Below are 24,864 nucleotides of genomic sequence, written 5' to 3' on the forward strand. Positions count from 1 at the left end.
CTGCCTTCTGGTGTTTTGAATTCTGAGGTATGAAAATAAAATGTGTGAAGTACAAAATAGAATTTCTAGATGGTGGGAGTGAGCAAGATTTTATTAAGGATGTTTGTTTAAATACTGCTACAGCAGATGTAATACAGATTATTCCATCTCACTAAGTCACAGGAGTTCAAGAGTTGAAAATGGCCATTTAAAACTTGTGTGTATAAATAAATGTCAGAGAAACTGAATAAATTCTTTTCTCTTGAAGTTGAAAAACCTTCTCAAATGCTACAAATGACAGAAATTTCATCTTATTCACCAGTAAGCCTTTCCAGAGCAGCCAGTGACTCAGAGATTCAATGTCAGTCCTAAAAGCTTTCCAACCTGAGGAGAATATGAAATGATGAAGCATCCTCTGCTGCACATCAGCTTGAAGTACAGCACAATGCTGTTTTAGCACCCATGATTTTAGGAATACAGGCACCAGTCTCAAGTCACTGAACACCCCTGTTGAGGCAAAACAGGACTGTCCCTTTTCTGTGGAGTATTTTGTTTGGCTTTTTGGGGTTTTGTTGTTGTTGTCCTTATTGCTGTTGTTTGTTCAGGTTTGGTTTGTTTCATTTTGTTTCATTTTGTTTCATTTTGTTTCATTTTGTTTCATTTTGTTTCGCTTTGTTTCGCTTTGTTGGGGTTTTTTCCCCCCGTCTTCAAGCGCAGATAGCCAAAGGAAGAGGTAACTGACTGATTGATTACTTGTGACTGCTGAACGGAGGCCCCTTTAAAGAAATGTCTTTGACCTTAAGCAGACAAAGACATCACTTGATAGCCTGTTGATTTGTAGTAGGAAATCACTTAAATAGAAATTCTTCCTGGAAAAGTCCTGTCTGCTGCTTTGCAGCAGCTCAGGTGGAGCACTGTACTTTGCTTCATCATCACTTACGTTGTGTAGTATTCCTGTAGGAGTGCCAAAGACTGGGCAGGAGACCAACAGAGAGATTTTTAAAGTTAGTGATATAATATTTTGGCCATTGATTATAGCAAGATTTCAACCCAGCTGTGCTGGAAATGTGCTCTATTGGTTTGGACAAGCCATTGTACCCATTGGGACTTCACGGCCTTATTTGATTTAGGACAGAAGTTTCATGATTAGCTTAAACCAATCTGAGACTGTACTGCTGCCAAAGGGACATTCCTCCCCCTCTTACATCAGACCAGGCACCCACATGACCATACAATAAACTGATCCATCTGAAAACCAGCCCTGGGTGGAGGGGGGTGAGGAAAGAGGGAGAGATTACTTTTTTAAGTCAGAAAGTTAAGCAGGAAGCCAGAAGGTTGCTGGGGCTTATGAAATGGGTGGACTGGCAACAAACAGCTAGGGGGATGGAGAGGTGAGACAACCACCTCTGAGGCAGTGGGATTCAGCAGGTGAGTCTCATTTGAAATCCCTTTAGCATGCAGTGTGACACAAGAGGTTTTGCTCTGGAGGGAGAAGCAGGTTGTGCTGCCACACCAGCAGCTGTGCTGAGTGCCTTGGAGGGGTTGTACTTCAGGTTAGTTCTGGGCTTGTCCCATGCAGGAGCCTGCTGTACTGGGTATGCTGCTGGAGTCTTGAGTTTTGATAACACAAACTTGTGTAGATGCACCCAGTGTGTACCTGGAGACACCACTGGTACTCATATTTTTTGAGATTTTGAGATACTCCCATCGTATGAAAGTACTTAGAGTCTGTTTAAACTCTCCTGTTTAGGGGTGAGAGGCAGGAATATAGCAGAGCCGGTGTTGAGTGAGAAGAGAGACCACAGGGATTTCATGTGGTTTTATCCCCACAAGAAACTGAGTCTTTTCTGTGGTCCTAGTTTGAAGCAAGGGAGGTGTGCCAAGGCTGAAGCTCAGCTCTCTGTGTGGTTCCTGTTGGCCATGGTGCACTCAATGTCTTTCCTCTTTGTGATCATTCCCAACATAGAGCTCTGCTCTTCTCAGCTCCTGAGTGCTCCACCAAAGTAGTCTGTGAACTCACCTCTAGTTTAAATGTGCCTTTTTGAACAGCATCCTTAATTTGCCCTTTGGGTGTGTTTTGTGCTGTTCAGTGTCTTTAATCACTTACTCATCTTTTTCATGGGTCACTCTGGTAGTAAAAGACAGCAGGGGGCACCAAATCTGCATAATTCTGTTAAAATTGCAACATCTAGGTCCATGCTCATAAAATTTAAGTTATTATGAGTACTTTCAGTTTAGCAGTTATTATGCATACTTTCAGTTTAACATCTGTAATTTCATTCTAGCACTGATATTTTCTAAGATACCTCCTTGCTTCTCAAGAGTTGCAGTGGTGGAAGTTGGGGTTGAATTTCCACAGAAGTATATGCTTGGGCCAGCAGACATTTCTCCTGCCAGTTGTCATCCTATTTTCTTCCCTACTTAATGCTGTAGGCTCCAGAGTTCATGCCCAGGAAGATACTCTCTCTAATATTTAATTCAAGAAGCTGTTTGTATTTGCAGAATTGGATTAGCTGAAGGCTTTGCTTTTCAGCTCCAAAGTATCCTGATACTGGCATTGTAAAAAGATTTTGTGCTGAAATCAGTGTTGGACTACCTAAAGGGCTTCTCAATGGCCATGCAAAATGCTTTCAAGGCTGGAATAAGCAATGTAGCTGCCTCTGTTCTTTTGGAGAAGCTGGAACTCAGCTGTCTTACAGGTGTTTAAGAAAACATCCTCTGCAAAATAAAAATGAAACACAAAATATATTGTCTCATGATTATTTAAGTATTGGTTTAAAAGTAATCTGTGAGCATGGATCTGATTCAAAAGCCTTCCTAAACTGAGTGGCTCATACTCATGAAACAGCTGTGGGTACACTTAAAGAAGTAAACCTTACTATTTGTGTATATAACACATAAGTATTGTATTTTGGAAGTGCTTCAGGGTTGGATCTTCATTTGATAACATACAAAGAAAAGTAACATTGCAGTTTGATAGACACTTTGAGAAATCTATTATTTGTGAGCTACTGGTAATATATTTCTGTAACACACTCAAGTTTTGCTGAGATGGTCATCACATGATTGTTTTTTTCTGCCCTGTATGCCCAGTCTTGGATTTCTGTTCTCCTAAATTTAAAATCCTTCTTTGAAAAATCAGACCATAAAGAGAGAGAATAAGTCATGCAGCTAAGAAGAGAACCGAGGTCCAAGATATGACTGCTCATCCTGTAGCTTCTGGCAAGTAATTTTAGTGTCAGATTCATAAAATAATTTGGTTATTTGAATTGTAGGTTCAGCTGGGTAGGTGCATGCCTAAATGAGTAGCACTTCAAGACTTATTTATCTACTTTAAATGTAATCACTCATTGGATAAAATAGGCAAACAACAGACCTGCTAAGCTTTCCAGAAGAGCATGTTCTTACAGGCAATTGCTATTGTTTCAATCAGCAGGAAAAGAACGTCTTGTCAGATGACCAAGACTCAGGTGAGAGCAATTAATGTGCATATTAACAGCTTGGTAAGTGTCTAACAGCACCTGTCCTGCTCTGTGCTCAACTGATGGCACATGATCCATTGATCTGTGCATGTACAGTCTGCCCAATTTATGGGAATCATGTTGGGAAAATGCAGCTGGGTTTACTAACCATGATTCATGGCGAAAAACAAAAGGATTCTGAACATGGGATTGTGTAGGATCCTACCTGAGGTCCAGCACTAGTCAAAATTTCCATTAATATTTTGAGTAACACGGCAGAGAGGATTATTAAATAGCATCCAGCCATCAGCTGCAGAGGATCCTTTAACTGCCTATGAAAGGCTAGGATGTAAATTGAGAATCATCATAGAGTTCAAGAAATCACTGTGAAAAGTATACACAACTCAACAAATTAAAATGAGAGCTACTTCATTTAGGTAGGAATAATTAAATACACAATAGTAAGAGTGGGAACAATCAGACAGCACTGTGAAACAGATTGCAGAGCTAGCATATATGGCTTTAATTGCTCATTCTTTTTCCCAAGACCTATTACTTTGTTACAGAAAGAATTTTGTTTAGTTTCATACAATTTTCCTGCTATTGCAATGGTTCTTGCTATTCTTTTGGTGCTCTCTTCTAGATACTTGTTTAAAGTATCTTGTTTAAATTTGTTTAATTTAAATCAAGAGGAAAAAAAATGGAATAAGCATTTAAACTTACCATTCCAAGATTATTCCTTTCTCTTAAGATGGTTTTTATCTTTACCAGTCTTCTGGAACCTCCTCTGTTTTCAGAATTTCTCAAATATGTAGTCAGTCTGAGATTACAGCAACTTCCGAAATATAAACCAGACTGGAAATATGTGCCAGTCTCCTTAAATAAACTCACTTTCGTGGAGGGACATTTTATGAATATCTCAGACTGCCTCACAATGTTCTATAGTATGTAAGAAACATTTTTATTGCTGTCAAAGATAGTAAAATATTTCTTTTTGTGGAGAAACACATTTTCACAGTATATAGAGATGCCATAAAACTTGCATATTGAAGCAGAATCTCATTGAAGAAGTTGTGTGTTGTGAAGGGAGAATATCTGCTGTTAGCACTTGTGAATCTGAGAAATATTCAGATATGAAGTTGTGTGGCAATCCACTTTCACAACATAATGTGACAGTAAATTCAGATACCTCAGATTTGCAGGGTTTGGAATTCATGTATGATGTTCAGAGACAGAAGACACTAAATAAGTTAACAAAAGAAACTGTGCATAAAATGAGTTTACACAACTATGATCTGTGCAGCTTTGGACTGAAATACAGTCAGGGAATTGCTCTTGGTTTATCTGGAGACTCCTCACAGTTTGGTTTCACACCTTGCCTAGGAATTCAAACAAGCTGAATGTATCTTTGCCTTGCAGTACTGTTAAATTAATGTTCCTACAACTGGAATTCTAAACTCAAAGTTATCTTTTTAACCAAGACCCTGGCTGTGTAGTGGGGAACAATGGAAGATTTCATGCAATTTCCATGTGCTTTTGTAGTTAAGAGCATGTTTTTATTGATTTAAAACGAAGTCCTACACCTGACAATAAAGAATATTGATAAATACAATCAAAGAACTGAGAACAGTCTGACGTGTTTGGGTTCAATTCAGGCCTGGCAGCGCTGCAGGATGAAATAATCCAGATAGGATAATTCTGGAATGGGCAAAGACATAGACAGTTCCCAATGCAGTCTCTGGATTTTAGTGTGGAGGTACCATTTGCTGGAGCAGAAGGATAATTGAGTTTTTGTTCCTCTTCACTTGCACCAAGATGATTAGCAGGGGAATCTCATGCTTCTGAGTTTTGCAAGGCAGACACTTTCCTGATAAGAATTGAATTTGCTCATTTGTGCAATTTGCGTGATGGTAAACAACCATCAGAGGACAGCTTCTGCCAGCTGCTGTGTCACACCTTGCCATGCTCAGCTCTCTTGGCTCCTCAGGTGAGTAGTTATTTAGCAGGCACATCAAACTGTTTACTCAGCTACGTAAGGTCATTTGCAGTAATTCTGCCTTCCTTCCTCGGGATGCACTGCTTCCTCCTCTTCAAGGCAAAATGAGCTCAGTAATATCGTTGTGGATATAGCTCATCTTAATTAATTTTCCTAGTGACTTATGCTACATTTGTGATTTTTTTTTAATTTTTTTTTTTTCTTTTCTCTCTGGGTATGTATTACCCTGTCAGTCTGCTCCAGCCACCTGCCCTATTTATGGGTATTTTAACAGAAGGAAGTTAATAGAAACTCACATTTGGTGTGAATTTCCATTTCACTAATTCACACTATTCTTGCTGGGGACACTCCAGTGTTAAAGGAATAATAGCTTACAGTACTTTCAAAGCCAGACTACTTTCCCCCTGCAAGACAAAGTGGCCTTAGTGGGAACTAGGGCAGCTAAGCTGCAGTGCTTGGAAATTTACACCCTAATTATCACAAATTAGCTTCTCCATCTGGGCCAGAACAAATACATGAAGAAACTCAGAAGGTTGTCCAGTGTGATACCTTTTCCTACAGGATGATCTCCACTGAGTACATGTGGGTCATACTGAGAGCATCACAGTGGAAAATCCTTTTGCAGCTCAAATTAGCAAAAGTGCTTTCTGATTTTCAGTTACTTGAAAGAAGAAGGCAGCATGCATGTAAATTACAACAGTAACTGATGGATTGGAAACACCAGTACTGCTAAAACGTTGTATTTGCTCCCATTTCATATCTGAGTCCCGCAGCTTGGCTAGCTTTGCTTAACTCAATAGCTTTGCTTGTGTTAATTACTTCAATGGACATGGAATTATTGCCACTAAAATAAATGCTTCAGAAGCCAAAATGACCCCTCAATGGAATAATTGTTGAAAAATATTTTTCTTTTAGAGCACTATGTCCTCAAAGAAAACCTACCTGGAGTTCATTTAACTTTGGGAGTTGCTTTACAGTTGCTTTACTTGCAATCCAAAGCAAACTCTTAGAAAATCTCCTTGGGAAGAAAGAAAGAAAAAAAATTAATCTCTGTTATGTGTTGTTTCAAAAAAGTTTATAGGTCAACAATTTATGTAGCCCAGTCAGCAGGAAACACACATGTAGCATCTACTTCTCTGAATCAGAGAGCTGGCTGATGCCAAGGTAATTACATTGATATAAGGCTGTTGTAGGTTCAAGGAGATGAGAACCGAGTTTCTCTGTAGAAGAACTAAATGCCTTGAACAGAGAAGAAGACTCTGTGTGTATGAGTGAGTGTATGTGCAGTGCTTGTGAGTCATGATAGTTTCTAAAAGGCTGTTTAACTTTCTGAAGTTGATGTGAGTCATTGTTCTCTTCCCAGGTAATGACTAGTAAAGATCATATTTAGCTCTTCCATTTCTCTAGTAATCTCTGAGACCTGTGTTCCATTGATCTTCCAGTGAACAGCTACTTCAGGGCTCTGAGTGACAAGTGAAAGCATTATGAAACAACACAGATCATTCCATTTGGAGAGCATAGATGACTAGAGCTAGAACCTGTCACTGCTCAACCTCTTTTATCACATAAAAATGACAATTGGTTTAACAAAAGAAAGCTTGTACTAAGTGTTTAATATAGGTACAAAACAAACGGTATTGGGAAACAAAGGTGACTTTGAATGATACAGAACAAAAAGTAGGCACAAGGCCAGGTTTTTTATTTATGACATCACAAACTCTTTTTCTTCCAACTATTCCTAGAGTTAAACTGAATATTTCAGAGGGCATACTGAATATATTTAAGATCTAGACCCAAACTTATCTTGTGATTTAGGCAAGTTTATCTAGACATTTCAAGTTTACAGAAAGAAAAAGAATTACAGAGCGGGTCAGGTTGGAAAGGACCACAGTGGGTCATCTGGTCCAACCTCCCTGCTCAGGCAAGTTCATCTAGAGCAGGTGGATTGTGTCCAGATGGCAGGGAAGGAGACTCCACAACCTCTGTGGGTGTCCTGTTCCAGTGCTCTGTCACTTACATAGTAGGGAAGTTCTTCCTCATGTGCAGGGGCCTTCCGGTGTTACAACTTTTGCCTCTTGTCCTATTGCTTGGCACCAGTAGAAGGCAGAACAGAAATTGAAATACTTGCAATACAAAATGCACTGGAACCTTCAACCAGGATTTCAAACCTTCTTTTCTCAGTAAGAGGTAGGTAAATTGCAGAGAATCAACTTGTCTTTCTTGTACTTCTTCATACTGGCAATAAAAATTTATTAGGATGTTAAAGCTAAGATTGCTAATGTATTAAAGATTTATATTTAGAATAAAAATGATCTTTCAGCACAGCGTTCTCATGAGATTTCTTGCTAAACATGTTCCCAACTCCTCCATTGCCACCTCCAACCTTTTCTTCTGGTATTTTTCCAATTTACAATATGAATTCTTCAGTACTTGTTGTCAAATGCTAAAATAGTTTTTATAAGAGATTTTAGCTGAAGTGACTAGAAATTCTAAGTGATACAGAGTGCTATAATCATTAGTTTTACTCCTACAGTTAAAAATATCCCTATTTATGGGTTTTCTATTTTCTCTGGTTTAACATGAGGAATATGTTTCAAAATTATAAAAGCTTAGAGGATCAGTTTGGAGAGGGTTTAAATTCAGTGTTTGATAAAGAGTTGCATTGCTGATGTGATAATAATACAAGTCATGTTTTTTTGGCAACTGATTTATTTATTCCCTTTAAATAGAGGTCAGTCAAACCTGATACTAATTTAATGAGTCAGAGGACCATGAGACAGGGCTATAAGGGTCCTGAGCTTATGGCAACCAGATCATTCCTACTGTTACTGCAGCACATGCTGCTGTACACCTGCATGGCCTCTCCTTCCTTTTGTACCATAGATGAGCCCGCCTCTCATAAAACTGCATCAGAAACAACTTTTCTGAATAAATAAAGCCATAATTTAATGTTTATGTATTCATTAGTCAACACTGTTAGTTATGCAGACCATATTGTAGCTATTCATTTATGCGTGCAAGTTAAAAATGACTAAGACCATTAATTCACTGAGAACACATATGTCAGTTTGGTGAAATACTGATTTTTTTTCCTAAATTGTGCTAAAGACACCAGGTCTGGGTTTTCTGCAACAGATTGTTGTTTTTGGGACAGCAGGGATGAGCATTCACTATCAGTCTCAGTACAGAAAGACAAAGAGGAAGAGCATTTGGTTTAATATGAGAAAATTTAATCATCCTCTGAGAAGGAGAACTTTTGAAGGGCATTGCATGTTTGACTTCGTTTTGGCATCTCTGCTGAGAATGATGGAGCCATGGGGTGTGATCTGATACAGCCTGCAGTGGGTGACAGCACCAGCAGGTCTTAGAGATTAGCAGAGTATTAAAGGGTGGGAAAAAATGAAACATTGTCAAAATCAGAGGAATCTGGCCCAGAATTTCAGTTATTTCAGTGTTTGGGCAAATGCATATCTTATGCAAATTGTCTTATTAGAGATCTGCAGGGTCCTCAGTGACTAATGAAGAATTTCTTATGAGAAAGCTTATCCAGAAAACTTGTTATTCCTTTTTCATTTCTTTGATGGAATTCAGTTATTCAGAATTGATGAAGTTGTAACCCACTCTCTCCCCAGCACAGACACAAATTAAATTCCTTCTTGGCAGGATTAAGCAATGTTAGCAAGAATTACTTCTGTATGCTTTCCATGTATTGATTTGAAGCAAAATAGGTAATGTCAAAGGCAATAAAGACTGTTTCAGATACTCCATGTTAAGATCTAACTTTCTATTTCCTTCATGGGCTCCCATTTTTACGGTGGGTTTCCCCTCCAGACTAAAGGTCTTGACCAGTTCAGAAAAATCTTCTCGGGGAAACCACACAGATACCATTTTGCCAGTGCTGAATATCTCATTACTAATTTATGGAAGATTCCTGCCTTACATGTATTGGAAGGATTTCACATCTGGAAGGAGGTAACTTTTGTACAATGAAGATGACTTCTGCTGTTGCCATGAACAATTATGGTTTTGTTTAATTCTAATCCTTCTGAAAACCCCACACATAGTTATTAGAGATGTATTGTACTTAAGCAAATCCTTCCCCCAATCCATTTCACTTTAAAGCAGGACCTCCCCTGCAATTGCTTTTTCCACTTGTTTTTTCTACTCTGACTTGGAACCAAGGGCAGAGATCCTGTCTTTCTGGGGGGATTAATATCCTGTCAGATATTTCATCACTGGTGAGGAAGCAGTCTTGATGAGCTCCCAGGAGATAAAAGCTGGATTTGGAGGAGGTATGGAAGTGAGAGGCAGTAGACAGGCTGAGACTATGAGCTAACAAGAAGGGAAAAACAAGCTAATGGGAAAGAACTGTGCAATAGAGAGACAGAGGAGGCTGGAGCAATAGAGAAGAAAAGCATTTCTTAAGAATTAAGAGGTGGAATTATAAATATCTGTGCTCACAAAGTTGCTCCGCTAACCCTGCAGGTAATGGAAAAAGTCACAGATTCCCTGATGACAAACACGCTTTTATTTGCTAGCAGATCATGGGTGCCATGAAGAATCAGCACCTTGTGTCCTGCCTCTGTGGTGCTGGCTATCAGAGCATGGCACAGAGCAGTACTGAGATCACTTAGTTCAGGAGAGTGATCTGAGCTGCAAACCTGAAGCTCTGGTTTTGCCAGTGGCCATTATGGACATGAGTGGGATTGCATATAATTCTGATACAGGCTGGCAAGGGAACAGTAAAAGCAAAGCACTATAGTGTCATGCTCTGAACAGTCTTACTTTGCTCTTCAGGAACATTTCTGTATCACACATTAATCCATGCTTTTAAAAGTGGATTTCAATAATATGGAGTTTATAGCCTAACAGGAACCTTACAAATTTCACAGGGACAAATGTAAAGTCATGTATTAAGCAGAGAATAAGCCCTGGCAATGAAACAGGCTGACAATTCTGCTGAAGATGACCTGAGACAGGCAGTGGAACAGGTTGCCCAGACAGGCTGGACTGTCTCTGTCCATGGAGGCTTTCAAGACTTGTCTGGATGAAGCCTTGAGTAATAAGCCTGACCTTGTGTTTGTCACTGCTTTGTGCAGGATGTTGGACTAGACACAGCCTGAAGTCCCTTCTGACATAAACTTTCCTGTGATCTTATGATAATATACTTACAATTTATTCACCCAGGTCCTACAAAAAAAAGGTGGGAACAGCTGGCAGTAAAAGGAGATTATTGTCAGTGGGTTTGCAAACTATTTTATTCTTCTTATCTGAAAATGAGACTTCATTAACAAAATGTCACTTGCCTTTATTATTGCAAAGGTAACCTTTTGAAAATGAACTGACCATGAAATAATAGAGTAATTTCATCTAGAATCTGCAGATAATCCAAAATAATAATGCACAAGGGTGTGAAATTCTTCTATTAATCTCTGTGGGATATTAGCAGTAAAGCCCAATGATGGAAATTTGTATATAAGCATTGTTAATAATTTAGTATTACTTAAGGTTCACAAAAGAGAGAGTCACATGTATTATTAAAAATAATCTTTGAATGAGAGTTCTCTACTATAATTAATGTAATGGCTTTTACTCTAACAGACACTCAGTAATATGTTACACTTAAACTACTCCTCTATATTATGTAGCAATAATACATAAATCTTAAAACTATGAACAACTTTGGCTGAGGGTGTTTAGCCTCCCACTTCAGGGACTACAAGCCTTATAAAGACTTGTCCTTTAGGTTTATCCAGTTGTGGTAATTATTTGGGAGTTGAAAGAACTCATTAGCACTCCCTTCTCATCCCTGATGCCGTTCTGTAAATTAGCCACTGGAAATTTCTTTAAGTACCTTGGAATTCTTTCATTATCTAGCACAAAAGGTCATTTCACATAAAATCAAGTGCTCTGAGACCTGCTAATGTAAGGACATCCAGAACTCATTAATCTATTAAATCTATTTTCACAATCTGTTTTCACAATTGGATGTTTGTTTTTGAGGCCTGTCTGCTGCTCACCAGATGTACTCTGTTATTATTTACCTAGTGACTGAATTTTTGTGGTGCCTTCCTAGAGGTCCTCACAAACTAAAAAACCATCTTGAAGTAAAAAAGTCCCCGATCCTGTTAGTGCTTTAAGCTGTGGTCATATTTGCAGAGTGATAGCTTTGCAAATCAGCATCTCAGTATTACTTGTACAAATGCAGCACCACCAACTATCCTCTTGTGACAACTCCGTGTGAAATTTGGATCAGATTGTACTGCAATCATACTTCTCAACAAATGCGCAAAATAAAGAAAAATTATTTCTGTTTATAAGCGCCAAATCCAAAGAGGGATAACTAGCATTCCAAAATTTAATCTGCACAAGGAAAGCAAGAGCCCTCACAATCTTTTGTAAAAGCCTTTTCTCCATAGGGTTTACAAATGCAGTGTCACGATCTGTTTGTGTGTACTGTGAGACAAAGCCAGCTCATGTAAAAACTTGTGCTAGGAACTGTTGTCAAGCTTGAAATGCCTTGTGTACCAATCATCAAATATATTTAAAAGGAAGAGCTCTGATTAAAGATGAGAGGAAAGAATGCAAACCCTTTTATAATCAGTCTGAACAAATTTACTTTCCATTTCTTACCAACTTTCTACTTTGTCTGCAATTTGTCTCACAGTTCAGCTTTCTGATTATTTTTTCTGTTGCATTCCTGAGTTACAGGTGTGAGCCCCAGAGAGAGAGCAGCAATCCCTTCTGGAAATGGCTTGGGAATACCACGGAGGAAGCAGGAGCATTGGTGAGATTTTGAAGACGGAAGAGTGAAAGATGAGGTGCTAAATCTGAGACTGTGGCTGCTAAAATGAGCTGCTGAACATCAGAGAGCAGGAATTACTGCATTTCCCAAGAGTTCTGCAGAACCTCTGAGCCCTTTCTTTCTAGTAATAGAAATCCATGTGGGTCTCAAGAAGTGTTAAAATAAGAGTTTTTGAAAGCAACAGTTTTTCATAAAGGCAAAAATATATTTTATATATAAAATATGTATCCTATGCTCTATGTTTATCTGGTTTGCCCATTTCAGGTCCCCTGAGCAGATAATGCTGCATCCTCAGCTCCCACACTCTCCGCCCTCAGCTCCCTCACCCTCCATCCTGGCCACTGTGCTGTACATTATTTCAAAGGAGCACAGCTGGGTGCTGGACTGTAATTTCTCTTGCAGCTCAGATCAGGTCCATTAGTTTATTTGAAGGTTAGGACCAAGACCATAAAAGTGCATAAGGAGCTAATAGACAGACTGGTGTTCCTGCTGTGCTCATGGGGGCTTGAACAAGGGAGAAAATAGCCAGGCACATCCATATTATTTTCATCTTTTGCTTCACAATTTGCGGGAGTCTCATTCATAAATGACAAAGAAACAGCTCCCTGCTGTGAGGTCCTCATACCACAGAGAGCTGTAATGAGTTTGTAACGAGATGGAGATAAGGTTTTTAGTGATTACTCAGACAAACCTCTGAGTGCAAATCAGAGATGTGCTGAGCAAGGGGTATATCTTTCCATCACTCTCCATGGCTTAAACATCTGAGGATACTTAAGGTATTCTCATGAATACCTCAGGTATTATGTAAGAAGAGCTCAGTAAGACAAAAACGCCCTAAATGCATCTTTATGGATTTTTCGCCTTTGCTGTATGTCAGAAACTTTTGTCATTTGACGGCCACCAGCAGTAATTAATGGCTAGCAATATGTCTAGGGGCAATGTATGTTTCAAAGTCAGTAACAGGAAAGCCTCCATGATCTGGAAAGTCTTTGGCTGTGGAACTGTCTCCTTGCAAAATCACAAACAAGTATTTTGCCTATGTGCTCATTGAAGAGTTCCAAATAAATAGCTGGAATATAAATGAAGAGGAGTGAAGAACAGGAGATTGTTTACCTTAGAGTGTGGTGCTAAACTGAGATTTAAGAGTTGTTTCTGTTTTGGTCTTTTATGATAGCTTCAGTATATTTATATTTTTCATAGGTATGCATATATATTTGTGGAGGTGTATACATACATATAAGTGCTCCTGAAAGAAATGTTTTATTTTCATTTTCTTAGAAGCATCAGGTGTTTTCTGTGTTGAATCTTAGCATAGGTAATATATATCCAGATAGTAAAGTAACCATGGCAAAATAAAGAAATATTTCCAAAGATGACTCCTGTACCTCATTGACTGCTCTTTCCAAAATGTGTGGTTATGAATAAACCATTTACTTCCACAAGTATATTCTCTGCAGGATTTCAGGTACAAAATAATTAAAAGGTCAGAGAATTACAATAAACAGGTTTACTGCATCTCTGTATAACATAAATCTCATTTCTATTTGTCTTGTTCTGTCCTTCTTAATTAAAACATCAGACCACACGTACAGTCTGGAGCAGCTCAATTATGAAAGGTTAGATCCATCAGTTTATTCCTGATTGGTTTATTAATTACTGGCCTTGACTTTTGATTCAAATCAACACTCTTTCCTCAGGATAAAAGTGTGTATTTTGTTACAAATAATATACTGCACTTTTAAACAAAAATATATTGGAAACATTTACAAAAAAGCTGGCACTGGACTTGGCTTTGATGGAATTATGTTGGCTTGTTCCATGAAGTCTGACTTTCACACGTGATCCCTGGCGAATTTCTAAAAAGTCTTGTTACTGAATCCCTTTAATCCATAAAAGGAATGAAAAACATGCTGTGAGCTGAAATTCTGTTTCAGTTTTGTAAAGATGTTTCAAATACATAATTTTTATCAATGGTTTTCAAGATATTTAAAAATGAGACTTCTGATGGTTCTGTGGAAACATTTTGTTTGCAAACCTGCTGTATTGTGCCACCTGATGTGCTCCAAAGAAGTGGAAGAACTTTTGACAGTAAATCTAAGTCAGATCTGCAGAAATGGCTAAGTTGTGCCTGGAGACGCTGTGGATGCTGTTAAAGACAAGATATGAAGGGACCCATCCATTAAAGATAAGACAAGGCAGGAGTTTGCTCTTCCTTTGTTATTTTACCTATGTACTTCAGCAATTTGGATATCGCATATACATGAAAGCAGTGGCAGTTAAGAAAGGCTTTATTTATTTACTCCAGCAGTAAATGCATTTCTCACCTAGTGGGAAAGGGCAGACTGACCCTGCTTTGCTGAGCTACTCTGCTTTGGTTCATGAGCTCTTGGGCTAGGTTCCTGTCCCCTCTCCATCAGACGATGGACACGCTACCGCTGGTCCACCCACAGAGCCTGGGGCCATGTTTCACCCGATATGACTGACCCTGAAAGGAGGAAAAAAAAAACCCCACCAACTTAAAAAACACTCAAAGCGCTACAAGTTTAGGCACATAATTATCTTTTCAAGATTTGGCCTGAACTGATCCCAGCCTACGCTCCTTCCTCTCACGCTGTCGTGACAGGATTTCAGTCAGAAACACGCGGTTCTCTGACTGCAGGCGCTCGAGTGGCGGCAGGAGCCCCCGGGCCGCCCCTCACCGCCGAGCCCCGGACCCCAGCGCAGCCCGCCCCTCACCGCCGAGCCCCGGACCCCAGCGCAGCCCGCCCCTCACCGCCGAGCCCCGGACCCCAGCGCAGCCCGCCCCTCACCGCCGAGCCCCGGACCCCAGCGCAGCCCGCCCCTCACCGCCGAGCCCCGGACCCCAGCGCAGCCCGCCCCTCACCGCCGAGCCCCGGACCCGCCCCTGGTGGCCGCCCACCGCGGCGCCTCCGCGGGGAGGGGATCGCGGCTGCGGGGCCGGGCCGGGCCGGGCCGGGGGCGTTTCGGGGGTCGGGGCGGGCCCGGGCGCGGCTGCGGGGGGCGGTGGCCGCCCGGCCCCGGGTGAGTGCGGCGCTGCCCGCTCCGCTCGCCGCGCTGCCGCTCCGGGGGTCGCCGCTCGCCCGCCGGCACCTCCCGCCCGGCGGAGAGGGTCGCGGAGGGCTCTCCCCGCCATGGCCTTCACCTTCGCCGCCTTCTGCTACATGCTGTCGCTGGTCCTCTGCGCCGCCCTCATCTTTTTCGCCATCTGGCATGTGAGTACCCCGGCCCCGCGGCCCCCGCGCTGGAGGCGGCTCCGGTCCCGCTGGGGAGGGTCGTGCCGTGAGGGAGCGGGGCGGCGGGGCGGGCTGAGGCGGGGGCAGCAGCCCCTCGCCCGGGCAGCCGGGGCGCAGCGTCCCGCGGCGGGGCCAGGGCGGACGGAGCTCGCCCTGAGACCTCTGCGTGGGGGACGGTGCTTATTGCATCGCTGTAAGCGCAAGGAGCCGCGGGCACGGGTCCGTGGCAGCTGGGGCTCTGTGACAGCTTGGCCCCCGCTGCCGGGAGCGCTGCCCCAGCCCCGCGCTGTGCCCGGGCGGGAGCTCTCCAGGTAACAACATCTGCTTCTCCTGCCTGAGAACAGAGCGCTGCGACGGGGAAACCGCCCCGTACCTGATGAAGCACACACGGTGTTTCCCCTTCAGTAATTACTTCACTAATAACTTCCTCAAAAGTCGGGGTTGAATGGGAAACTCTCTCATCCTTCTGATGCGTGACCCGCATTTTGTGGTCCACCTTCATTAATTTCACTCCACAGGGTTGGTGCTCGTTCCTGACTGTTCACTGGGTGTCTGTGGTAGGCGTAAGCGTGTAACTCAGAAGATGTGAAATCATTCTACTGCATAACTTGCAATTCTTTTGAACTGTTACATATTCTAAAATTAATTATGTTTTATGTGTGCTGCACGATAACTTCGAATGCTGTAAGCATTTAGGATGGAACAGGATAAGTTGGAAAATAGAGCGAGTCTCATGGATGCTTCTACAGCTACCTGATGGAGTATGATTAAAAGAAAACCACTCCTTTGACTAACAAGCAAGGGAGATGCAGAATTTATTTTTATTGAAAGTAAAGCTACTAGCTTAGTTGTATTAGCACTATGAAATAAATCCTTCTGTTGTGAGAATGCTTTGAAATTTAATTATTTTGTACTCTTCATGGGACTGTTACAAGTTCTGGGGTTTTTTTATTAAGTAAATCACAAAGGTGTGATGGTAGTGCCAAGTGCTGCCGTGATGTCAAGTACTGCAAAGGCTAGAAAGGATCTCCAGCAGCCAGCTACTGCACTACTCTGAAAAAAGGAGTAGTAAAATTTAGATTATTACTCATGTTTTCTCTCCTCCTCTTCTGCAAACCTTTAGGTCTCCAAAAGTGAGAATTCCACAGCTTCCTCAAAGGGCTTAGAGTTAGAAGTGTGTTCTCCTTTGAATCTCTAGCTACAAATTAAACTGCAGCAATTTTAATGGTTGTTTTATATATTTGAAGTCTGTCACTGTGTCCTTATTTTTTTGGGTCTGGAGTTGCTGTCATATGAATTCATAAAGGACTTGTAGCAAATCTAGCAAATTATTCTCCCATAAATGAGCGCAGTTACTGCAAATTTACTGTTAGTGAAACATTTTTTTTAACTTTCAGTCTATAAACTCATGAAGAGCAATCCCTCAGTACAAGAGCACTGTAAAGGTGATTAGGAAAGCAAGTCTTTTCTTGATACTTGTATGCTTATGCTGCATGTTTCTTACACCTGTTAAAAAATTGTTGAGGGATTGAAAAGGAAAATGGCTGGAAATGCTCTTCTATTGTAAGAGAGAAAGAGTTGGCATTATCTTTTCCAGTAAATAGAAAACAAATAAATCTATTAAAATATATAGTTTGTGAAGGAAAGTCGTAGAATAACAGATTTAACACCCTGACAAAATCAACTTTTAGGTGTACGTGTTATCCATGTACACAAAATGCAAGGATTTTTATTATCCTTTCAATAAGAACTGGTACAGTCTGGTTTCTGTAAGTTATGTATTGAGTCATAGGAGTTTCTTTTACCTTAAGCATCTCAGTTGTGAAAATCTTCCCAAGAAACAAAACTCCTACTCCTTCCCTGTGACCTGATTTTTCTTCCACTATAATATACTGGTAAGGGACAGTAAATATATTGTACAAAGGTTCTAATAATGGCAGAAGAGTGTTACAATAATTATATTTTCCTGTTTTTTTTTTCCTAAGACATTCTGTTGCTAAGAATAAATTGATGAATAATCTGAGCATCCCATCACCTTGGAAGATTTCTGAGAATTTATATTTTGTAAATTATTTTAAAGAGTAAGAAAAAACTGTAGCATTTGGATGTGATATTGTTTTAACCTGAAGCTGAATGAGGTTTGGGCATATATTTGGGATGATTTAACAGTGGATCAAATAAAACTTCATTTTCTTCCTGCTGGCAAGTCAGATGAATTATAATTTTCATTTATATTGATCTAATAGGTTCAATAAAAATTGTACAACCAAAACAGAGAGTAAGATGAGGATTTTTATTTTTGGACACTCTGCTTATTCGGTACCTTTCTTCTAGGAAGTTAAAGACTGTCTGTACATCCCTGTGCTCCTTATTCTTTGGAAGCAGAGAGAATGAAGCTGGTCAGAGCATTTTAAAGAAATTATAAACAAAATGCACACAGTTCTCCAGATACCTGGAATATATTATAATTTTTTTCCTGCCTCTGAGTGATTGTTTGTATAGGTAGCCAGAGGTCTCTGTCATAAAAAAACTCCAACAAAACCAAATTAGATACTACCAGAAACATTTGTTTAAGCTCTGCACAAGAATTACCTTAATGTATTACTGCTGTAATTTCACTCATATGTATTTAATGGAAGAAAATGTACTCCATGTACTACATTAAACCAATGTGGCACTGTGGTACAGGAATTTTTAAAGCATTTAGGTTGTTCAGCGACCACATTACCTCTAGCTGTAATGTCACAGTATTAGAAACACCATGTAGAGGTTCAGGATACAACTAACAGCAGAACTTGGTCTACTAATGACATCATTTGGTATCCTCATCTGATCTTGTTGTAAGCTCAAGAACAGCATTAGTCTTCCTACTAACTATTACACACACTTTGTTTTGCTGTCCTCTTGTTCTTCTTTATATACAGCTTTTTACCAATCAGTTATATTCCATTCCTAAAAGATCCTGAACTAAGATTTTAGCTTTGTGTTAGTATGGAACTGAGTCATGTCTTTTTGAACTCCCAACAAGACTTGACATACCACATTCATTTCTAGTGTAGCTCCACTAAGTTGTGTCTCGAGTGAAGTTAACTGAAGCTGACTAAGTTGTGCCTTATTTGTCCTCAGTTAAAAAGGGATATGCTTGTGTTGAGTCCTGCAGCACTAAATTCTTTTACAGCATATTGGTTTTGAGTAATCTGAGTCCTTCCCTTATGGTGATATTTTAAGATGAAAAACTTGCTTTGAGATTTGTTATTTAAAAGAAAGCTTTAAGAAAAGATCTTTTCAAAGTGGTCCATCTTACAATACCATGACAAAACAATTAATAAATACCAAGAACGTTATTGTTAAAAAGAAAAGGATTTCCCCAGTGGGCTTTCTCTTTTTCAAGCTGTACAAACATATCTTGGCATGTGACTGCTTCATAACTTAAGGATTACCAGAAAGTATGAGGGGTATTATGCCAGTGAAACAATTGGCAGAGCCAGCCTGAGAAGTTGTACCACACTGGATGCTTTTTGGAGTATTTTGATATAGTTGTGAGCACAGATGAATCCAGGACCCACTCTTTGGCACAAGAGCAGTGTGTGTTGAAAGCGATGGCAGCTACTTGAGCCAAGCATAAGGAGAATAAAGCAGAATAAAAGATGGAACTTTTTTGGCTTATGCCCCCCACACCGCCTTATTCTTCTTTTGAAGTGTGAGGATAGTATTAATCTTGATAAACTACCTTAATATATCTTTGGCTTCACTCAACAGTTACAAGTTCACAAGTATAATTAAAAACAGTGGTAGGCAGTGATAGAACAGAATAATATAGGCTAAGATTAACGTGTAATTTTAATCAAAGCATCCTTTTTTTTTTTTCAAACATCAGGGAATGAAACCTTTGGAACCTGTATTGAGTGTTATTTCTGCTAATGGCTTTGTGTGTTATGTTTAGCAGACACCTTGAGTTATCTATGCCTTGTTTTCTCATTTGCTAAGTGTGAATAATGGACCTAAACTGCAAGTACTGCCTGTCACTTTATTTAAGAGCTATTCCTAAAATGCCTTTGCTTTCTGACAGAAGGTGCTATAGACATATAAGATGTTGCCACTTCTGTTTTTCATCACTGTACTGATGTGGACTGTGTTTTATTAGCACTCAAGTTTCAATAGCTCAGGTAAAAAATTCAAAAGCTCTCAAAGAATTATGGATGTGGAATTTGGTGAGTATTTGGCTTCTGACTTACTTAGGCTTCCTCATAAAATTCCTAGCCTAATTTTTGATAAATTGTACAGCCTTAATTTTGAAGATACATAAAAATCACATAAGCTTGGCTTGATAGCAAATTTGGTCACAAACTGTGCTGATCTATCAATGTTGTCTGTGTATCTGTGTCTTACTGTTTCTGTAACTTAGGTTTGGAGGAGAGTTCTGCCTTACCTGAAACCTGTAAAGAGATCTATGATCCAACTTGAGCCTGTGCTTCCCTCCACTGAAGGTTCCCAGTCATCTCAATTTAACCTCTTTGCAATGCTTTAGAGCCTGTCTTGGAAAGAAAGTAATGTCCTTACAGACTTGTGGTCAAGCCTGAATTTCTTTCAGATATTGAAGTTCAGTACTGTTCTTTAATGAGTCATTAATGCATTTCTCTAAGAATGTTGGATAATTATGTGCTTAAAAATAAAATCAGATTAAGGCTTGATGAAGGGGAGCACAAATGCTGTTGCTGTATGTTATACGTATTTCTTGAAAATGTCTTTTCTTGCCTAAGCAGCTAAGCACATTGTCCCTGAAGGTTTTATAGTCAGGACAGTTTAAGGAATGAGTCTGATATTTCCACTCTTTTTAAAGACAGAGCACAGCCAGATTTCCCTGGCTATAACATAGCTTGACAGTTCCCTTACAACTTTTCTTTCAGAAGTTTGTCACATTAATGCTGACAGACAGATATTAGGCCAGGCAGCACAGGCTGTGGAGCAAACTCTATCTTACATATTGGGGAAGAGGTATATCTCAGTTTAGTAACGTTGCCATCCTTAAATAATAATTAAAAAATCATACAAGTCTGTGGACTCCAATACTGACTTAAATACTGTGGAAAGATTAAACAGGATCTCTGTGTATGCTTGAACTGTCGTGATGAGATTTATTTGGAGAAAGATTTTAAATTGTGTGTGTTTGCCACTGGCTGTAATTTTGGATGCCTCACAAGTCACAGTGACTCCATTATCTGTGTAAAATAAATTATTCTGTGGAGTCTCGTGCCTCCCACAATATGTGCAGAGAGCTATTTAAATGTTATTTGGTCGTCACATATCAAAGGGGTTTTTGGTCTTAGGATTAGTTGTAAAATCTACTTACTAAAGGGATTTATATCCAAATTGGTAAATAATGTATTTCTAGTGCTTTTAAATAACTGCTATGCTTGTTAATAAGCAAAGCAATATAGCTGTCAAATTTTATTAGACTGCGAGTAAAACTCTTAGATTGAGTCGGAGCTCATTACATGTATTTGTTTATTCAGTCACCACATACTACATTAAATCACATGAATTCAGCCCTCAGACCTCTGGCTTAGTGGATTACCCTCACCCTCAACATAAATATCCTTTAGGCAAAGTATTTTTCAGAAGGAGGAAGAAGCTCAGCAGAGAATGTTTTCCATACAGATAACAGACATCTCTTTGACCCATTTCTCTTTGTCAGTGCCTGTGACATGCCCCTCATTTATAACCAATGTGGCTGCTGACAGCTGGAGGTGACTCTACCAGGCAATAGAGGTCTCACTTAAGTTGTAAACTGGGGATACTGGGAGGCTTACTCTTCTAGTGATGGTAGTTTGAAAAACACTTCCAATTTCTGTGGAAACTAAATGCCTCTCTCACATGAAACAGGTAAGAATTATTATTATTTCTACTCTAAAAGAGTCACTTAAAGTCACAGGGCAGAGTCAGCTGATGGCGTAAAGGCAGAAGAATGTCAAATACTGTTTGATTTACTAGGTCACCTTCCAGTGTTTCACAGTTGGAAGTTCCCTGTTAAAAATTCAACTTGTGACCATGATAGTGTGCAGAAAGCAAGAAGCAATTTTATTAACAGAACAGGTGCTGTGTTCTTTGATAGTTATTACAACTTCAGAAGTGTCCTGTACTGCAGAAGTGTCCTGTTCCTGTTAAAAGAAATAATAAAAGGTTCATAAAATAATTTTGGTTGGAAGGAATCTAGGAAATCATCTAGTAAAATCTCTTCTTCAAGGCCAGTGTGATTTCAAAGTTCGGCCAGGCTGCCCAAGGTCCTGTCCAGATTGCTTATGAACCCTCCATGTGTAGAGAGATGAAACACTGCCTGGATGGATGAGGGGAGAGCAGTGGATATTGTCTACCTTGACTTCAGCAAGGCTTTCCTCACTGTCTCTCACAACATCCTCGTAGGCAAACTCAGGAAGTGTGGACTGGATGAGTGGACAGTGAGGTGGATTTGAAGCTGGCTGAATGGCAGATCTCAGAGAGCTGTGATCCATGGCACAGGAGAGGCCTGTTACAAGTGGTGTCCCTGAAGGGTTGATACCAGTCCCAGTGTTGTTTAACTTAGCCATCCATGCCTTGGATGAAGGGGCAGATGCATCCTCAGCAAGTTCACTGATGACACCAAGCCGGGGGAAATGGCTGATAGCCCAGAGGGCTGTGCAGCTTTCAGAAGGACCTTGGCAGGATGGAGAGATGGGCAGAGAAGATCTGCTTGAAGTTCAGCAAGGGCAAATTCAGGGTCCTGCACATGTGGAGGAATAACCCCAGGCACCAGGCTGGGGGCCAACCTGCTGGAAAGCAGCTCTGTGGAGAAGGACCTGCCAGTCTGGTTAGACAGCAAGCTGTCCCTGAGCCAGCAGTGTCATTGTGGCCAAGACCAATGGTATCCAGGGATGCATTAGGAAAACTGTTTCCAGCAGGTCAAGGTGCATGATCCTGGCCCTCTGCTCAGCCCTGGTGAGGCACATCTGGAGTGCTGTGTCCAGTTCTGGGCTCCTCAGTACAAGAGAGACACACAGCTCCTGGAGCAGGTCCAGTGGAGGGCTATGAAGATGATCAAGGAACTGGAGCATCTCCCTTCTGAGGAAAGGCTGAGGGAGCTGGGGCTGTTCAGCCCTGAGAGGGAACCTCATTGATGTCAGTATCTGAAGAGAGGGTGTGAAGAGGATGGACAAATCTCTTCTAGAGTGGTGCCAATCAATAGGACCAGAGGCAATGTGCAGAAGCTGATGCACAGAAAGTTCCACCTGAAGATGAAGGAGAACTTCTTTACTTGCAGGTAACTGAGCACTGGAACAGATTGCCCAGAGAAGTTGTGGAATGTCCCTCACTGAAGATATTCCAGAACCATGTGGACACAATCCTGTGCCATCTGCTCTAGGATGACTCTGCTTAAGCAGGAGGTTGGACTAGACAGCCCACTGTCCCTTCTGACCTGATCCACTCTGTGATTCTGCAAGTCTGAGGACTTGTTCCAGTACGTCACTCATTGCACTGTGAACATTGTTTTTGTACACAATAGGTGGAATCTCTGTGATGCAGCTTCTGACTTTTATATTGTCCTCATTGTGAATTCCCCTGAGAAAAGTTTTGTTCTGACTTCTGTGGAACCCAGCCCAGGAAACTGAATGCAAGATCATGGAGCAAATCCTTCTAGATGCCATGCTAAGGCACATGGAGAAGAAAGAAATGGTTGGTGACAGCCAGCATGGCCTCACTGAGGGCAAGCCACACTGAGAAGTTTGGTGACCTTTTACAACAGTATTACAGTGTTGGTGGATGAGAAAGGATCAACAGGTGCCAGTCATCTGCCTGGACTTGTGCAAAGCATTTGACACTGTCCTGAATGACATCCTTGCCTCTAAAGTGGAAAGACATGGATTAGACAGATGGGTAACTCAGTGGATAAGGAATTGGCTGGATAGTTGCACTCTCAGAGTTGTGGCCAACAGCTCAGTTGTTGAGACCAGTGACAAGTGGTGTTCCTCAGGGGTTGAAACTGGAACCTGTGCTGTTAAACCTCTCTGGTTTAACATAGGAAGTGGGACCAAGAGCACCCTCACTAGGTTTAATGACACCAGGCCATGGGGTGTGGTCAACACATGGGAGGGAAGGGATGCCATCCAGAGGGACCTTGACAGCTGGAGAGGTGGGCCTGTGTGAGCCTTGTGACATCCAACAAGGCCAAGGACCAGATCTTGTGCATGTGTCAGGGTAATCCCAAGCACAAATACAGGCAGGGTGGAGAATGGATGGAAAACAGCCCTGGGGAGGACTTGGGGGTGTTGGTTGGTGAGAAGCTCAGCATGACCTGGCACTGTGTGCTCACAGCCCAAAAAGCCAAACATTTCCTGGGCTGCATCAAAGGAGATGTGACGAGCAGGTCAAGGGAGGGGCTTCTCCCCCTCCCCTGTGCTCTCCTGACACCCCACCTGGAGTGCTGTGTCCAGCTCTGGAATCCCTAGCATCAGAAGAACGTGGCTGTTGGAGTGGGTCCAGAGTAGTTCCACAAAGATGCTCAGCAGTTTGGAGCACCCTGAGAAGGCTGAAAGGATTGGAATTGTTCAGTCTGGAGAAAAGAAGGCTCCAGGGAAACCTTACAGCGCCTTCCAGTACTGGAATGGGGCCTACGAGAGAGCTGGAGAGGGACTTTTTACAAGGACGTGTAGTGAAAGAACAAGAGGGAATGGCTTTAAACAGAGGGTATGTTTAAATTCAGAGAGATGTCAGTGCACCTTGTGAAGGCAGGACAAAAGTCTTCACATTTTTCTCCGCTTCCCATTGAAAAGGTATTGCTATAAAGCACAGATTTATTTTAGGAATGTCATTGTGTAAAGTTACATTAAAATCACAAAACATTTACAACGGAAGTAGGTTTTCTCAGCAAGATACTGCAGGAGTGCTGAACTTGTGGCTCCATTTTTGATAATGTGAACACATGAAGCAGAACGTAAGGGAGATGAAGAAGTAGTGCCATCACTGAGCTCTCCCATTGTACACAGCTTGCAACTCCCTCACTAATGTAAAAGGTCTTGAAAAATCTGAGTTGGTTTGGGTCCTTTTGTATTTCTATGCTTTTGCAGGTCATGTCATATTCTAGCTGTCAAATACAAGTTGGGGTTTTTAAAATACATCCAGAAGTCTAAGCACATTTCTGGAAAAACCAAAGCTTAAAGAATTAAGGAAACCTACAGTAAAATGGTGATAATTAGTAACTTATAGCCCTTGCAATTATCTCATACCAGATAGATTGCAAGTGCCAGGCCTTGTTGATACAAGCACCATTTTTTTAATAGAATGACATTTGATTTCTAAAATGCATTTAAATGCCAACCATCTCCACTCTGTGTGTGA

At 40.9% G+C, this 24,864-nt stretch overlaps 1 protein-coding gene and 1 long non-coding RNA gene across 4 annotated transcripts in view; one reads left to right on the forward strand and one right to left on the reverse strand.

The window, feature by feature from the left end:
- Positions 1–72: 72 nt before the first annotated feature.
- On the reverse strand, positions 73–15,564 carry LOC111926259 (uncharacterized). Of its 2 annotated transcripts, XR_015283764.1 has the most exons (6): positions 15,405–15,564; positions 14,566–14,726; positions 7,454–7,671; positions 6,379–6,454; positions 3,667–3,782; positions 73–2,697 (listed from the first exon to the last, which is right to left on the reverse strand). It is a non-coding gene; the product is annotated as an uncharacterized LOC111926259 (long non-coding RNA). The 2 variants fall into 2 exon arrangements; XR_015283763.1 differs by lacking the exon at positions 3,667–3,782.
- CNIH3 (cornichon family AMPA receptor auxiliary protein 3) overlaps positions 15,246–24,864 on the forward strand; it is a 75,563-nt gene continuing 65,944 nt past the window's right edge. For both annotated transcript variants that reach the window (XM_086878869.1, XM_086878867.1), the window contains exon 1: positions 15,246–15,474. In XM_086878869.1, coding sequence (XP_086734995.1) covers positions 15,394–15,474 — 81 coding nt within the window. In that variant the 5' untranslated portion in view covers positions 15,246–15,393. The remainder of the gene's footprint in view (positions 15,475–24,864) is intronic.

This window comes from Cyanistes caeruleus, chromosome 2 (genome assembly GCF_971803275.1).
Source record: "Cyanistes caeruleus chromosome 2, bCyaCae1.hap1.1, whole genome shotgun sequence".
Lineage (NCBI taxonomy): Eukaryota > Metazoa > Chordata > Aves > Passeriformes > Paridae > Cyanistes > Cyanistes caeruleus.